The sequence below is a fragment of the Sciurus vulgaris genome (assembly GCF_902686455.1).
Source record: "Sciurus vulgaris genome assembly, chromosome: 7".
NCBI lineage: Eukaryota > Metazoa > Chordata > Mammalia > Rodentia > Sciuridae > Sciurus > Sciurus vulgaris.
The window spans coordinates 91,355,298-91,374,473 of NC_136467.1; the positions used below are offsets into that span (position 1 = coordinate 91,355,298).

The window sequence follows — 19,176 nt, forward strand, 5'->3', positions numbered from 1 at the left end:
CAGTTGTATCTTACACATAACTGGTACTCAAAAAGTTATCTGTGAAATATATACAGTTGTCCCTCAATATCTATGGGTAATTGGTTCCAACAACCCCCATGGACACTAAAAATCTATGGAGAATGTAAGGTAATGGCATCATACTTGGACATACCTAAACATATCCCCTGTGCACTTCAAAGAATCTCTAAATTACTTACACTACTTAATAATGTTGTAAACACTATGTAAATAGTTATACTGTATTGTTTAGGGAATAACGAAAAGAATAAAAAGTTGTATGTTTAAGATCAACACCAATTTTTTTCTTCAAATACTTTCAATCTACAATCAGTTGAATGCATGTATGAAGAACTCACTGATATGGATGGCAGACTGTAGTTCTTTAAGCACTCCAGAGACAAAATTCAAGATAATAATTAGCAATAGAGGTTCTGGTATATTTTAATAGTTTGTCACAATTCTTTCAGTATCTTCTGAGAAAATGAGATGATAAGTAAAATCAGAAGATATCAAATATTACATTTTCAAATGCCTTCTTTTAATAAAACTACAGAGCTCTAATCCTTTAAGTGACCCAGCATCCTAAAATTATTAGAATTTACTAGCAAGAGCCAAAAGCTAATTTAGTTATTCTTTAATCACACTGTATTTGCAATTATTTAATTTTTAAAACCTCTTTGGTTTTCTTAAAATGTTTACAGTCTCAGTATGTTCAGAATAGTTGATACCATGTTGAAAAATAATCATTTAGTACAAGATTACATACATGTCCAAATATACTAGATTAGTTTAACAGAAAAAATGCAGAACAAAATGAAATGAACATTTTTTAAGTCCAGAAAGGTTCCCCTTGTTAGTAACTTAAGTTTGTTCCAGAGAAACTTAAATCTAAAGAAAGAATAGTATAGTGAATACCCACATTTCCATTGCCTAGACTTAGTAATTAATATTTTGCCATGTTTTTCCATCTTTTTTATGTTGAAGAATCTTACTTTCAGTCATCAAGAATCCCTAAACACTTATATATGAATCTCTAAACAAGCAAACATTCTCCTTCTACCACACCTAACCAAAGTTCTCAATGTCATCTAATATTTAACACATTCTATTTTCAAAACTGTACTCCCTCAAAATAATTTTATAAAAAGTCTTTTTTAAAAGCTATCATCTCAAGAATATATTATACTGGGTTATGTCTTCAGTACTTTTGAACTTAGAAGGGTACCCCAGCCCAACTTTTTCTATATTATTGATTTGGTAAAGAGATTCTAAACCCAGGTTTAATATAAAGAGTAATTAACAACCTCCCTCTGAAATATTTCAGGGGACATACATATATGAAATGTCACTTACTTGCGATCAGTATAATGCTCATTAGTTGGTGTGAATTCTAAAAATAATTTGTAAATATTCAAGGTCTATAAAAGATTAAACCTGAGATGACTGGAACTGATATAAAAATGTTCCTTAACTCTGATAAATATTATTTGGGACTGACATTCTCCTCTACAAAAACTCAAAACTTTAAAATATTTAGTCAAGATTATATAACTTTATTCAATATGAACATACAGTGATTTAACCATTTATATATTTGGTTATGTATACATATGTGTTTTATACTTTAATTTAAACATATGAAAATATTGTTACTTGTTTTCCAGTTACATTTTAGACCCCAGAAAGATGTAGAATAACAGCCTATTACCATACTTCAGATATTTTGAAAATACTTTTATTGTAAAAATTTAAAACAAGAACCTTGACTTTTTTTATTTTATTATGTCTTGTCATTTTTTTTTTTCCTGATAGTCAGACATGGTATAAAGGGAATTGCTAAAAGTAGGACTTCAGTAATGTAGTAATAAGGTGTTAGAGGAGGTGATATTCTACAGTCCTATGATTAAGTCTCAGTCTTTCAGTGAATTTTATATCTCTTGCCTGTGAACTTCACAAGTGCTTCCTGGTTTTCTACTCACCTTCATCGGTGACACAAGATGACTAGAGAAGACTGGAGTTGGGTATTTCCCTTTCCCCAGGTCAGTTAAACTAGGCTCTAATAAAACTCTGACAGGTTAAATTCTGACTAAATGGCTTCTCCTAAGGGCACACCTTGTTAAGAATTGAGTATTCTGGTGTACAGTATTTCAAAATGGTTCCTTTTCCCCTCCTATTGCTGGAAGCCTAAGGGAATTTTTCTCCAATATTCACTCTAAGAATCTAACTCAATTTCCTAGGGTTTTCAATTCTCAGATTTGTTCACTCTGAACATTAGTAATTTATAGTTACAGTTTAGGTTTCCCTTACAACCAGTTTCTGCTCTTGGGTTTCTGCTCCAGTAAATTATGATTATCTGTATTGCTGTCTAACCAATTTGGAGAGCAGTCATTTTGCCATGTTGCCTCATTTCTCTGATTTAAGAAGAACTGCTGGATTTGTCTGTTTGTTTTTGTTATTGTTGTTTAGTTCATTTGGCTTTTTTCACCTGTCTACAGTATAAAGTGACGAACTGAAGTTTCTACCTACTGAATCAGAAAGCCCAAGTCCCTCCAATTATTTTTCTAAAAATAAGACAAATATTTATTTCAAGTAAAAAGCCTTTGCTTCATTCTCTAAAAAATGTAATTGCCTAAAATTTGGAACAAGAAAGCAATCACCACTAGCCCTGTATTATCAATTGAAATGAAAACCACCATCTCCATTAAATACAAATTTCAAGTAACAACTAATTCTCAGTAAATAAAAAAGAAAATTATCTGTCCAATAATTTAATAGAATTTCCACAGGAAAAAAAATGTATTTTAATCTGATAACATAAGGGAGTTAGCAGTAGTAATAGTGACCTTTGCTTTTGAAATTAATAATTTCATGAAAGTAAAAAGGAAGCCATGTCAAAAATAAGAAAAATTGCTTATATCAAATATTTTGATAGAATTTATCTTTTTTAATTTTCTATGATAATTATATTAAAAGCCCTCATAAAGTAGTCATATCTCAATTTTAAATTCAGGAAAATTTTAAGACAATAAAACTAGGCAAAATCAGGAGGAAGAAGCATTTCTCTTCCACCAGAAACACTGAATAATCCCCTTAAAAAGTAATTAGAAGGAAAAAATGTTTTTGCTTTATTTTTAAGTTAAAAATGTGCTATATGACAATCTTTTTAACATCTATATAAATATATTAATAAGAATGCTTGTCTTTTAAATGTGTGTTGCAAAGATGTCCCCTTCTGGCCTCCCACGTGTATATCATCAAACATGTAAATTACTCTGAAGTTCATCCACACGGGCACAAAAGGATCAGGATAGTTTAGAGATTTGACATAAAAATGAAATTTAAGATGGAATGAAATCAACAAGGAAGCCCTTTAAGTCTTGCTTCAGTACCTCCTCAGGGACTCAGAACACTTTTGGCCAAGAGGGCAACCATCTCTGTGAAATGGTTTCCCTCTCGGTGAGAATTATTAACACTGCTGGAATTGCCAGAGAGCTACACAAAGTACACAAAGCATTCTAATAGATAAAAGAGAAAATTAACCATCTGCTAAGTACTCTAGCAAGCACAGTAATACCAATTTTTCACCTTGAGAACAGGTACTATATTTCATTCCTATTAAAAATACCTAGTAAAATGGGTATAACTGAAATATCCAGCAAAAGAACACTGTACACAGACCTGTAACCACTTTATCTTAAACTCACTCTGGCAGATAATAGAACAGGAACTAAGAGATTTCAGAAACCTGGTTTTAATTCTTTACATTTCAAATTATCTCTATGTTCTTTTCCGAAAAGCAGATTTGCAAGTGGGTCTATTCAAGGAAAACTTACATCCAATACAACATGTCCTGATATAACAGACTCAAAAGTGCTTCATATACATTATATCATTCAATAATTATCACTAATAATCCTATGTCAATACTTATTAAGAATATGCAAGTTTAATATTAAGTCATGTTCAGGAAACCAACTGAGAAATATCTACCTAAGCTCTATTCATTCATTAGGGATATGGTATTTAAGAGTTTAAAATGCAAAAAACTCCTTTGTTTCCTTTAATGAGATGTAACTCTTCTGAGGTACTGAATCTTTAGTTTTCATAAGAATAATTGTACTAGGTTATAAATATAAAAATCATTTATACGATTCTTTGAGGATTTTAAAGCCCAAAGCTAATTTTAGAACCTAATTTTAAAATGTGATCTCATACATCTCCTGAGAAGAAGGTATAATAAGCTAGTAGAGCTCCCTATCATCTACAGGATCAAGTTCATGCTGTGTGATCTACCATTAAATGTGATCCACAATTTTGTCCTGTTTTCACCTACTTATATGTCCTAGTATGCTGAACCCTAGATTGGGTTAAGGTTCTCATAATCAAATCATTTTACCTCTAAACCTTCTTGCATTGTCTCACCCATGAATTTTCAAGGGACACTACATATATAAACCATAAAAATATTAAGACAACGTATGTTTAAGGAAAAACTCTTTGATTCTAATGTCTGAGTTGCCCAGGCAGGTCTATGAATAGTGCAATAATTGACGAGCAAAACAGAAGGTAATAAAATTCAGGAATTTTTCGAAATCTATGACAGATTTCTTATATGTACAGCCAAATAACAAATTCATTTTAACTTTTTGACAAATTCCCTGAGTCCCTGGTATATTTTAAAAGTTGTAGCAGATACATGATTGATAAAAATATGATCAAATTTAATTACTTTCGGGCTGGGGTTGTGGCTCAGGGGTAAAGCACTTGCCTAGCAGGTATAAGGCACTGGGTTCAATCCTCAGCACCACATATAAATAAATTAAAGGTACTGTACCTATCTACAACTAAAAAATAAATATTTAAAAAAAATTTAACTACTTTCTGGAAAAGGAAAAGATATAGGAGGAATAGTCCTGTCTCCAAGTAGCTTACTAAACTGGAAGAGATGCCCCAAAACTTAATACTCCCTGTGGTAAGGACCCAGGTTGAATTTCCCTGAAATAATTACTTCTAAGTGGACCACTGTCTCAAATCAAACATTCCAGTATTATAGAACCAAAAAGTTGTATAGCTCTGGAGTTTAAAATATTTAAGTGGTATTCTTTTGGCTAATATTATAACTATGTTATCTACAGAATGTATTTTTATTATAGACATATACATTCACAGTTCTTTTTTTATATTTTTTAGATGTTGATAGACCTTTATTTTATTCATTTATTAATATGTGGTGCTGAGAACTGAACCCAGTGCTTCATACAGGCTGTCCTAGAACTTCTCCTGCCTCGGGGTCCAAATAACCGAAATTAAAGGCATGTGCCACCATACCCAGCAAAAATTTGATGTTCCACGGATGCATTAACAGTTTTAGGGCTACATGACTAACACAACTCTTTAAGAAAAACAAAACAACATGAAAATGAAACCAGTAATTTCCATACTGTTTTCAAAGTACTCATTAGTATTTGAATTGACTTGGCAAAACAACAAACAAACAAAAAGGTACCTGTCAAGGATTTTTCATCCATTAAGACGGGAACAAGAACAGCATTGCTCTCAGACGATTAAATACATTTTCGTGGAAGAGGAAAATAATTTAGGAGTGTATATTTTGCATACATTCAAATAAAATAATTGAGAAACTACTGTATCATCAATAGTAACTGCTAACATCACCCAATGAATAATAAAACATAATTGCATGTATTTGAAATACAGGTTAACTCCCTCACCCCAATGTCAGGCAACCACTGATCTACTCCCTGTCCCTGTTTTATCTTTTAAGATTCTGTGCAACTGGAATCATATGTAGTCTTTTGTGTATGGATTCCTTCTCCAGCATAATGCCTTTAAGACTCACCCATGTTACTGTGTCACTAGTTCATTCCTTTATATTGCAAAGTATCATTCCATTATATGGATACACCATTTTCTTTATTCATCAAATGATGGACATTTGGATTACTTCCACTCTGTGGCTATTATAAATAAAGTTGCTATAAACACCCAAGTACAAATTTTTATTGAGTTACAACATTTCTTTATATATATTCTGAACAAAAGTCCTTATGAGATATTTTCTCCCAGTCTATGGTTTTCCTTTTCATCTTCTTAAGTGTATTTTTGTTATAGATAGATATTAGGTGTCCCCCCCAAATGCTCATGTGTGAGGCAATGCAAGAAAGCTTAGAGGTTAAATGATTGGGTCAAGAGAGACTTAAACTAATCAGTACACAAATCCACTGATAGTACTGACAGTAACTGTATAAACTGTATAAATATGTATAAACTGTATAAAAATGGCTGAAAGAGGTGGGTCACTGGAGACATGCCTTCGGGTATATGTTTTGTGAGCTAAGTTTAGTCCCTCTCTGCTTTCTGATCATCATTCCCTGAGCTGCTTTCCTCAAGCATACTCTTTCACCATAAAGTTCTGCCTCACAGTCAGCCTTGAGGAATTGAGCCAGCTGTCTATGGACTGAGACCACTAAAACAGTGAGCCCCAAAATGAACTTTTTCTCCTCTAAAATTGTTCTTGTCAGGTTTTTTGGTCATAGGCGTGAAAAACCTAACTAAAACACTTTTGAAAAGCTAAAGCTCCAATTCTGATTAAGGGAGCGGGTATTCCTGCCACGTCCAACGTGGATGAGGGAAAGGGTTTCTGTTGCAGGATGGTGCTGGCTACTGATTAATCACTAAGAAACTTACTCGATTAAATAAACACAAAAATCAATAATCTTTTTAAATGGGAGGGGGTGTGATGGATTGAGCCATGCCAAGATCTGGCCTCTGACAAGATGGAGAAGCCCACCTTCCCTTTATTTATAGTCATACAGGTAAAGGAGGACCAGGAGGGGTTTCTTCTTGAGGAACAGGATGGTATGGAGTTAGGGAAGTCATTTGTTTACAGAATTAGCATTTCCTCAGGCAGTGAGCCACTTCTGCACAGAGTCACCTACCACAGGCTATCTGAAACAGTCTCTCATGACTTCCAGTTCCTGGGAGTCAGACCTCTGTATCCCATGGCTCAGTCAAGTCTGATTCTGTTAGACATGGATGGATTCCCACAATTAAATCCATTTTGACAGTTGTGTATTTATGAAATATACATTTGTGTTCTATCCAAAAAAACTCTGCCTTGTTCAAGGTTCCAAAAATTGTCTCTCATGTTCTTTTCTAAAAGTTCTATAGTTTTAGTTCTTAAGTTTAGTTTTATGATTCATTTCAAATTAACTTTTATGTATGGTCTGGGGTAAGATTCAAGGTATATTCAGTTGTTGAAAAGATTATCCTTTCCCTCTCTGAGTTAACTTGGTACTTCTGTTTATAACTAAATAACCACATATGTGAGTCTATTTCTAGACTACCATTGATCTGCATCTGTCTTTATACCAATACCACACTGTCTTGATAACTGTAGCTTTTTTAGTAATCATAGAAGTCAGTTTCCATAAGACCTCAAATATTTCTTTCAAAATTGTTCTGATTTTGCAGGGGTATTCTTCACATTTCATTAAAAACTATAGAACCAACTTGTCAATTGATAAAACACAACAAAAGTCTTCTAAGATTCTGAATAGATCACACTGAATCCAGAGATTAATTCAGAGAGAAACCAACATCTTTAAATTACTGAGTCTTATTATCCGTGAACATGATATATCTCTCCATTTCTTTAGGTACTCTTTAATTTCTCTCAGCCATCTTCTGTGATTTTTAAGTGCAGATGTCTTACATGTACTTCACTAAAATTTATCCTTAAGTTTTTATATTTTATGCTATTGTAAATACCAATTTTTATTTCAATTTCCAATTATATGCTAGTGTACAGAAATAATAAATATTTCTATATTCACTTTGATTTCTACAACCTTAACAAACTCAATTATTCATTCTAAAAGGTTTTTCAATAAATTTCTTGGATTTTCTACATAAATAATCATACTACAGAGACTAGTAAATGACACTAGCATGCATATATTTTTAAGTAATTCCTATTAGAATGTCCAGTTAAAATTGTATTCATTCCTATCCTATGCCTCCTTAAATATATCCAAAGCAGTACCTTTTACAAAATACAAGTTTAAAAGCCACGTGCAGTGGTACACACCTGAAATCAAAGTTACTCAGGAGGCTGAGGCAGGAGGATCACAAGCTCAAGACCAGCCTGAGTAACACTATCTCAAAAAAAAAATTAGATTCTACATTCAATATACAATTTTTATCACTAATCTACTTGTAGTAGGCAGAACAACAGCCCTAAGATGTTCATGTTCTAATCCCTGTAGTAATCACTGTGAATCAATGAAGGACACTGATGGCAGTATTACCTTAGATTATACAGATAAACCCAAAGTAATCACAAAAGTCCTTAAAAGTACCTGAAAAAAATATGATGATGAAAGACAGGGGAGAGTAGAAGACTAAATATGACACACTGATGGCTTTGAAGATGAACAAAAGAGTCACAAGCCAGAAATGCAGTTGGTCTCTAGAAGCTGGAAAAGATGAAGAAACAGATTCTTCCATAGACCCTTTGCAGGCTATGAACACATTGCTTTTAGCTTAATAAGACTCATTTGGGACTCTGAACTCCAAAAGTGTAAATAATAAACTTGTAGTGTTTTAAGCCCCTAAGTTTATGGAAAATGTTTATAACAACAATAGGAAATAAATATAACAGTGATGATCACTTCACTTTAGTGAACATTAATTCTGCTAGCTTACTGGCATCATGCACAACCACTATTCGACACCAAAAGCAACTTTCAGGAGTAGAAATGCATGAATCAAGTAACATCTAGACTAAATCATAATTTTTATAAATTATTTTTATATTGGAAGACAAAGTTATCCTAAGTATGATTTCCCATCAAGTTCTTCATTTTTCAGTTTCTATTTGAACTTATCACTGGTCCTTTAAATGCATTCTCTACAAAAGACAAATGACAGATATCTAAAGTTCTATCATAAATCACTGCTAAAGTAATCACTTAGGTCTCTTATAAAATATAGACCAAAAATTGGTGAAGGGAGTGGAGGGAAGCAGTATGAAGACTACTAGAAAGTTTATAACTCTCTTCCTTTTGGGCTCGTAAGTTCTCACATGTTCTACTCAAAATATATGTGAACATAAAAATCAGTATGTTTCCAATAGCTTTATCTAGGTTTAAGTGAAATAATTCTAAAATAATTTCTATATGGTACTATGGCTAAATGTTACTTAAACATGGCTCTACCTAACACCACAAGTAGAAAATGCTGGCATTGATAAATGTACAAAAGGTGATCAAAAATTTAATATACCTACAGGCTTTTCTTAAAATTAGTGAATAAAAGAGGGTCTTGTCTTGATTAGTCAATATAAATTGGTGGAGATTTCTTTGATTTTACTCTGATTACTTCAATAAAGCATTATAGTAAAAAAGTTTCAAACAGAATGTCTCCTCAATCTGTGAGGAATATTTCTATGAGATACAGAAAATGGCTTGAGATAATTAAAAATAATACCTGGTAAATTTGCTCAGCAAGACCTAAATCATCAGTGAAAAACTTAAAAATGTATGAAGGACTGATCATGACTCAGATTTCCATTAGACCTCAAAATATAAACCTTCAATAGCAGAATTTTTAAATTAATAATTACAATATATACTAGCACAGATGTGACACAAGGTATATATTTCAAGAAAGAGCACAAACCACAACAGAGTTAAAATAAATAATTGCAGTAAGAATCAAAAAAGATAGGGACAACTGATTACTAAGCAAGTCATAGGCAAAGCTTGAACTCAAACCAAATTTTACAAACTTAAAACAAGGTCAGTGCTTTTTCAATTCTATCATGCTGTTTCTATAGTTTAAGAAAGCCCAGGGAAATGAACAGTATCTGACCCAAGGTCATAATGGAAAAAACAAAAAATATGGAAAGCAAAAATTAAACATTCAAACATTTGTCCATAGACTCAATTTATAAACTAAAGTTTAATGGTCAGACAAAAATTCCAATTTGTTTAAATTGATATTTTAAGTTATGGTGGTTCTATTAAATGCAGAGATAAATTTAAATGAAGACATTTTTCACATCTGAACACAATGTGATAAGTAATGAGTTTCTCAGGCCTAAACTGCATAAATATGGTGATTTTGCTAAATACCTGCTTTTGGGGGGGAATCTGGAATTTGCATATGGGTCAGGCATGGGTACATATGCAAGCACATATGTGAACACCTTTGACAATTTCTCTCTGGAAATAAAAAGTTAGCATGAAGACATAAATCTTTTCAACAATAATATCTTAAATCACAAACTTTCAACAACAAAAAATATTTTTATCTAGTATTGCATCTGATATGGTTAACAGCATAGGCTCTTGTACTAGATCTCTTAGGTCTCCAAATCCTTACTCTATAGTTCAGATTTCCACCCCTATTTCATTTCAGTAAAATAGTAAGAGCCTTTACTATTCAAAACTGCTCCTCTAGGCTATATGCTTATGAGTAAGCTAGGTTTTAGAGCCAGCCAAGATATGCTGAAACTTCAACATGTCCTGGACAATAAAGGAAGAAAATACACACTACTAATATTTTGAGAGGTCCCCAAGACCACCTTCAGGTTCAGCAATCTGCTAAGCGAATTCAGAAGACTCAACATACAGTTGTACACCTGGTTATGATTATTACAGAAAAAAGATACCAAGCACAATCAGCAAAGAAAAAAGGAATTTTGGAGCAAAATCCAGGAGAAATCAGGAGCAAGCATCCAGTTGTTCTGTTCAAGAAGGATTGCACTAAAAATACTTAATTCTCCCAGCAGTGAGTTGTGGCAACACATGTGAAGTACTCCCAACCAAGAGACTCAGTGCCTAAACTTTTATCAAGAGGATGCTCAAGTAGTACTGATACATATGCAAATTCCACACTCCCAGGGGGAAAAAAATAGATACTCAGCAAAAATCACATTATTTTTGCAAACACTTTAGGTACAAAGAGAGACTCTTATCAGGGTGGAAAGACCATCCCCAAATTCAAGTTCCCAGATGTCAGCCAGCCCAACCTTGTAGGCCTGGTATGTTAACTCCTTTCTGCACACCAATAGATTAGTAGATCCTTTACAGCATGGCCCTTTACCTGTTCCCTGCTTTAATACCCACCTCCTAGAAAAGGGCCTGAAACATAAGTCAACCATATTTATAATGGGAAAATTCCTGATCTACCATTTCCTAACTGCGTAATATTGATCAAGTTATTTAAACTTTCTGTGCCTGTTTCCTAATCAGTAAAATAGGATGATAGAGTACCTACCTCAAAAGGTTATTTTGAGAATAAGTTAATATATGTATAGTGTCCCCTGCAAGAAAAAAATAATATATTATAATATATAGCTGATGCCTATCTAAGTAATGCTATTACTTTTAACTCTCTATCCCATAGTTATTTATTCCATCTCTAAACTTCTAATGAATCTACCAGTCTACCATAGATATGAAGTTAACTTGTAAATGTTTCATGTCTATTGAGATTTTTTAATGGCCTATGGACCACACTTGAAACTTTTTTTACGTGCACAACAGTATCTAACATGGTAATTAATTTTTATAGGGGTATGCTACAGTTTGGATGTGGTTTGTTCCCCAAGGATTTATGCTGCAAAACTGGTTCTAAGTGTGGCAATGAGAGGTGACAGGATCTCTAAGAAGTGAACCCTACTGGAAGGTGGGTCAGGTCATCTGCAGCACTGCCCTCAGAAGGGTTTAAGATAGTTCTTAAGGGATTCCATTTAGTTCCCAGGAGAATGAGTGAGCCTAGCCCCTCTGATTCTCTGGCTTAATGTTTTACCATTTGATCTCTCTCTTATGTCCATTTCCACTGTGATGTGATACAGTCGGGGGGACCCCATCAGAGCCAGCACCATGCTGCTGGAACTCTCAGCCTCCAAAACTATGAGGTAATTAAATAAACCTCTTTTTTTTTTTTTTTTTTTTTTTTTTTTTTTTTTACATAAAGTATATAGCCTCAGCTTGTTATAGCAACAGAAAACCAATACAATCCAGAACATATTGATTTACCCAAAAAAAGTATGTTCAATCAAAGTATTTACAGTGGTTAGAATATAAGGCAGTCAACACCTCTCATAATAGTTATACAACTTAAATAAAATTATCTACAATTTTCAATGATCTTTCATTGAGAAAATTGAAAAAGGCAAAGAAAATGGCTTGGCTCTAGCCAGTGGAAAAAAACAATAGTGGAATCATTAGCAGTAAGAAAAAGGTTTGAGTTTATAATTATTAGAATGTCAAATATTTTACTTTGCCTTCACAAAATCACTGGTTTAAGTTTCAATGACTTGAACAGTTATGTATATCTTATACAGAAGAATTAAGGCGATATCAAGTCAAGTAATAAAAGAATATTATAATTTAAAAAAATAAGATGAAGAATAATTAGGAGACAAAGGGGTGGAACAACATATAACGCAAGTTTTAAACTGATAAGTCAGAAAGAGACCAGTGGTTTCCATTCCAGCTCTGACACCAAGGTTCTCTGCACACCATCTTCAGAGAAAACCTCAAAATGGGCAGAATTACAAGAACAATAGATCCATCAGCTGAAGTTCCATTTTGTGGGAACTTTTAGAATGACAAATTTCTCAAAAATGAATTATAATCAGATTTTTGTTTATAAAATTTATCTGGTAAGCATCAACATCATAAACATCAGTTCCTTGAGGTAAACCTTATTTTTAATTAACTTAAAATAGGTTCATATAACAACTCAAAAATAATGGATGCAATGAAAAAAATGTTTCTATTCTCACTGCCTGTGGCAGACTCAAGGACTGGCTCTCACGGTCTCTGTACACATATCTACTTTTTGAAGAGTTAGAAAGCTAAAAGACACCTTAGAAGGCAAGGTGTTGGAATCAATTAAGTTCTGTCAATTATTTGCACATGGAAAGCGTAAGTGTGGCATAGACCATATTCCTAAGGTAGAAGCAAGGGATAAAAATGACTAAGAGCAATCAAGGGCTTACAGCAACCATAGCAGTCCTTCTTCACCCACCAACTCACCAGTTTTTTGGATGAGAAGCATTCAAGGCACTGGGACAATGGCAGCAGTGGTAGTATGTGTGAACTTGAAAGTAGAAGTCCAGGAGTGAGTGACTCCTGATTTTCCCTCCTCCAGTTCTTCCAGTGATTTGGTAAGTATCTAATTCTTTAAACCCCTTTTAGCTAAAAATAGCTAAAGTGTATCTGTGTCCTGTTCCAAACCCTGACTGATAGACTGAAACTGCATGAGTTCAAGTCCTGTTTCCTATTCCTTGGACTACTGTTAAACACCTCCTTACTTGGTGATGTGCCTGCACTCTTTCACTATCCCAATTCTTTCTGTGACCTGCCAGAACCAAATGTGAGGATAGACAGCTTTACCATAAAAAGGCCATATGAAAACCTCTTTTACCTTTCAAAGCCTGTGGGTCCAACTGTGTCCTTTAATTCCTTCTCTAGCTGGTGAAATTTCACTCCACCTTCACAACCTAGATCACATACGACTTCTTCTGTGACTCCTAACAGGGTTACTTCAAATGCCACTCCTTTTCACAGGTGTACTCCCTATCAAACACTCTGTTGCCACTGGCTCTGTGCTCATTCAAATTCATTTATTCAAAAGATAGTTGATGAGTTATAATTACCTTCCACATGTCACATACTCACTCACTGTGCTGAGAACAGAAGAAACTACCCTATGCAAGATAAAATAGACTTTTTCTTTCTTGTGGCTTTAATCCAACAGAAATGTGGAATGTCCAATAATTACCTAATAATGTTTAATTATGATTGTGAAGTGTGACAAGATTCAGGATGATGTCTCACATATATAAAATGGAAGCCTAACCTAAGGTGAGAGGAGCAAAGGGAATTATTTTCCTTGGAAAAACATTTAAGCAAAAACTGAAGATGAGTGAAAGCAGATATATCATCAGAGAGGAAAAGCATGTGCAAAGGACTTGAGGCAGCATCCTGAAAACTATAAATACAAACAATGGAAAAAAGCCAGGGTACAGGGGAAGAACCAGAAAAAAACAGAAGGGGGGTATTTTTTACAACAACTATTATACCACTTAGCACAATATTTTAAAATTATTCATTTACAAATATACACTCACCACAAAACTCTTTCAGGTCTCAGAAATGTTTTTGCCTTTTAATCTAATATAGTACTTTACTGTCCTCAAGTTAAGATCTGTGGAATGAAGAAATAAGTGATCTGTGCAAGGAACTTAACTGATCAATTCCAAACAGTCAAAACAAAATGATCTCTAGAATTCAAAAACCTTGTATGTTTGACCACCCTAAAATTGGACAAGAAATTAATACTCATGATTACTTGTGGATGAAGCTTTAGATTCTAAAAACTAAATTTGGGGTTGGTGAAGGGCTCTCTCAGTCCTCTCTGTCCCATACTTCCACCAACTAATAACTAACAGAGTGCCTTTAAAACTCCCACAGTCACGAATGCAGCTGAGAAGTGTAGCTCCATCTGCCTGTTCTTATCCTCCAGTTGTTCAACATATCTGGTAAAGTGTAGGATCACAAGCAGGGAACTGTCACCTATGCTATCCTTTTCTCCTTCCTTCCTCAATATTGTCAATACAGGAAACAAACTGATGACTAAGAAAATGTCAAAATCCAATTAACGGAACCCTGTCAACTACTATAAAGTAACAGAACAGGGCAATCTCAAACCCTGGGCTTTAGTTTGGGTACATATTCTCAAAATCAGTGGAAGATTTTTTTCTTTGAAAGAAAGAAAATTGAGTTAACTAGGAAAACTCATGAAAAGCTTGATGCAATTCATTGGACAGTGAGGAAAACATCAATACATATACTGAATGAGACCTCTTAATACCTGAGCTGTGAAATAAGACCATTAGAAAGTCTTTTAAAATCAGAATTTCACTACCTACATTTCTTATTTCACCTAGCATATAAAATAATAGATCCAAAATTATGTAACAAGTCAATAATTCCACTAAAAGAAGTCTCTATATTGGGGCCCAACATACCAAAGATGTAAAAAACTTTGCGAAAATATATTTAAATCAACTGTCCAATTATGTCAAATTTTCAAGTATAAAACTGAGTTTAATTAGAACATTGTGTCCCTATCTTTGCAATTTTTTTCCTGGTCAAGATCCAACAATGAAATTATTTACAAAATCATTTTAACATTATCCTATACTTAGAAGCAACAAGGAAAAAAAATCTTTCTAAATCATGACTGCAGGGTTCATGCCATGAAATTTGCACCCTTGAAACCTTGATACTACTCTCCAACTTCCTCTACTTCTCAAAAACAAATAAACCAAGAAGCAAATGACCAAACAAAGCCAAAACTTAAAAAAAGACACTCATTCAGCTTTTTTCTATTGACTTTAGTGGCAAGAAAAATAGTGAACAAACGTTTCCTACTCTTCATGTCAGAAGTAAAACTTTTTATCCTAATTTAAGAAGTGCAGGGCTGGGGTTGTGGCAAAGGGTAGAGCACTCAACTAGCATGTGTGAGGCCCGGAGTTCGATCCTCAGCACCACATAAAAATAAAATAAAGGTATTGTATACACCTACGACTTTAAAAAAAAAAAAAAAAAAGTGCAGGCCAAGCACAATGGCACACACCTGTAATTCCAGCAGCTCAGGAGGTTGAGGCAGAAGAATCCCAGGTTCAAAGCCAGCCTCAGCAACCTACAGAGACCCTAAGCAACTCAGGGAGACCCTTCTCAAAATAAAAAAAAAACTTTTTTTTAATTAAAAAAATAAAAAAGGGCTGGGGATGTGGCTCAGTGGGTAAGCACCCTGGGATTCTATACCCAGTAGCAAAAAAAAAAAAAAAAAAAGGTACCACATGATTTTCTTCCCCTCCATTTCCAAAAAAGTAAATGAAAATGTGTTAATATGTGTGGTTTAATAAAGGCTTTGAAAAATCCACAAACTTACTTTTATGAAACATTAATGAAAATCTGATCTTATAAAGCACCTTTTTGGAGAAAGAAATTTGAATAAAAATTATTTCTACACATAAAAGGTAATCACCCAAGCTATTATTATTCAATCATTAATAGATTTAACATTTACCAGCATCTCTATTTAACCATGTTATTACCCAAAAATGACGAAATACAATTCTATAACTTCAGCTCCTTTCATTTTCTGATCTCTTAAAGTCTATTTTTAAGTGTTTTACTAGTACTAAGTAATAAGCAAGTAATTGAGCCTCAATAGAGTATTAACAAATAACCTACACATATAATCAGCCATTAAGCAAACAAATATTACTTAAAAAAATCAGGCATATAATTTTTTAACTTAATACATAAGTTACATGGGATAAATATAAAGCTAATTCAATCAAGTTACTAAGACATTGAAAGTACTTCATGAAATGATCTAGTTACATTATTCCCATCTACCTGATTCTTACAATAATCTACTACCTGTTATGACAGTGAGGTAACGTGCTGATGCTGTGTGGCTGAGTCTAATCAAATATTATCAGTCCACTGACTGTGACTTATTTATTTAGTATTAATAAAGAATGGTAAAACTTCAAGAAAAGTCTATGTTAAATGATGCAGAAATCTTAACATTCCCAAAGACTGATTATCTCCTGTTTCAGAGAACCACCTATTTCTCACTGAATAATTAAATGAACCAACTTACAATTAAGATCTTTTTCTAACTACATGAGAGATTTGGTTAAAATCTGAAACAATTTTCCCCCATGAGATGACTTACAAGACCTTAAATATAAATCAGATCAAAAAACACAAAAGTATCAACTAAAAATAGTCTATTTCAAAAGCTCAGAAGCCCTCCAACTGAACAAACTATAGGTCTTTTCCATCTCTGGACCTTTAAAATGCACCTTCAACGTCTAAAGGGATGACAAACCAGTGTCCACATATTCTCCCAAAATAGCTAGTCTGAGAGAACCTAACCACTAAAATCTTCAGGGTCCATAAGCCCACTGTCCAAAAGAATAGTGTAATGTAATTCCTCTTCATTCTGGCCAACAGCTAAACTAAAAAGCAATACTACTATTATTGTGATCCTTCCCCAGTTTTTTATTCAGTAAAGCTCCAACACACCAAAAAGGACACCCATGCCCTTTTTAAGGAAACAAGCAAAAACCCTGTACAAAAGCTGTCAGGTGGGCAAGCAGGTAGGGCTCCATCTAGGAGAACGAGCAATCGAGCCCCAAAGAGGAGGACGTGGTCACCACGAGGGTCGAAGAAGAGGCCAAGCCCTAAGGGCGGCCCCACCCACAGAGGCTGCTGTGAGCAGAAGCAGCAGGGCAATTCTTTAACCCTAAGCACTACCCAGGCCGACGCCGTGTTCCGCGCTCCCAAACCCCAACACAGTGGAGGCACCGGCTCCGCCCCGGGCGGGTGAGAGAGGCACCCGAGCACACCGACCGGTCTGCGGGCCTGACCTCGCCGCCGCCCCTGGCTGAGGCGACGGTCACCTGGAGCCCTGCGCCCACCCCATCCACCAGCCTTGGCGTCAGGGCCGGGCTGGCAGCTCAGCCGAGGCGCAGCGGCTGCGGGAAGGTCACCGGTCGCAGGAGGCCTCGACAGGGCGGCGACGCCGTCAGCGCTACCTTTGGCCTCGCAGTCGGCGCAGTACTTGTTGTCCTCCTCCCTCAGCAGTTTGGACAGGATGAGCTGGTGCTGCTCGTTCAGCTTCTGAGCCTTCTCCCGGCAGGAGCGAGTCGCCATCTCAAAAGCGGGGCGGGAAGCCTGGGGCAGCTACGGCGGCTGCGGACGCTGGCAGAAGCCGGGCAGGGTGAACGCACCTGGCGCCGCTGGGACCGCGGGCAGACTCAGCCCAGGAAGCGGCGGCGGCGGCAGCTGGAACAGCAGGAGGGGCGGCGGCGGTGGCAGCGCCGACGTGTCCCGCCTCCTCTCCCCGCCGGCCCGCACGCACCGCCCGAGCGGCAGGGGAGGGGGAGGGGAGCGGGACGATCCGAGGCTTCCGGGTGGCGCGTAGGAAGGAACCCGGGCGCCGGACGTGCTGCGCATGCGCCGAGCTGCTCGCGAAGCAGGCCAGCCAGGTCTTTCTGCAGAATGGATGTTACCCAAGGTGATTCCCGAAAGGTATCTGGCACTATCCTAAGTGTGTTTTCCCCCTTTTGAAATGTGATTGTCGCTAAGGACCTCGGGTGACCTGGTAATGGAAGAACTCTTGTAAGGAAGCGACATTCACTTGTTTTGTTCCCTTGATTTTGCTGACACACGTTGGAAATGTAGAAATAGTAGTGATTAAGTGAATTTATTCGTTCTGCAGTTTTGAAACAGGCACTATTCTAGAAGCTACAGACACTCATGAAATGAAATAGGAAAAACAGTTTCTTACATTTTATGCCAAGTAATTTAGTAGTGACAAGCATTGAAATTTAACAGTGAGTAATTATGTCATCCACTATTCATTCATTTAACCTAACCACAACCCTGTGATAGTTTTCGTCTGAGGGCAGGGGTTGTAGCTCAGTAGAGCATTTGCATAGCATGTGTTTGATCCCCAGGGCCCCCAAAATAAATAAATATTTTTTTTAAAAAACAGGTTAGTTTCAGTTGAGAAAGGCAAAACAGAGGAGTCAGGTAACTTGCCCAGGTTACAGAGCTACCCAGTGGAAAAGCTGAGATTTAAATCCAAAGCAGATTGTCCCCAGAATCTCAAACACCTGAAAATAAGCCATTTCAGGAAGAGGGGAAAGTGTAACCAAGAAACTAAATCTATTTTAACAAAGATCTATATAAACAGTGATTTTTAATGCAAGAAAAAGAGAACTATGGAAAGGAAATAAAACTCAGAGCTCCCTAATTCTGGCTTGCTGGATTTGGATTCTGGGTGAGGCAGTTAGAATGATTCAACATATTGTGGCTTATTAGCAATTTCTAATATGGGGCTTATGTAAGCAGAGTAAGTATGGCCTTTGTCTATGGTGAGGAAGCTGCTAAGACAGGGAATGAGCAGAAGTCTGTGTCTTATACTCTTGTAAGGCCATTTTCTAGCCTCTACCCTACTTAAAGATGACCCATATGCTTGTCTAGCCCAGTTCTTGTTACAGAGGCTCAGAATGTTTATGGAATTAAATGGAATAGATATGGC

The 19,176-nt window shown here is 35.6% G+C and overlaps 1 protein-coding gene across 6 annotated transcripts in view; it reads right to left on the reverse strand.

Annotated features, from left to right (window-relative positions):
- The window catches only part of SMAP1 (small ArfGAP 1), a 182,131-nt gene extending 164,140 nt beyond the window's left edge, over positions 1-17,991 (reverse strand). For 3 of the 6 annotated variants that reach the window (XM_079146538.1, XM_079146536.1, XM_079146535.1), the window contains exon 1: positions 17,861-17,991. Coding sequence is in view for 3 of the 6 variants with exons in the window: in XM_079146539.1 (XP_079002665.1) it covers positions 17,666-17,783 (118 nt within the window). In the remaining 3 variants the exon portion in view is untranslated. Of the gene's footprint in view, positions 1-17,665 lie in introns of all 6 variants that reach the window. The other 3 variants (XM_079146539.1, XM_079146537.1, XM_079146542.1) reach the window with 1 other exon arrangement.
- Positions 17,992-19,176: the final 1,185 nt, after the last annotated feature.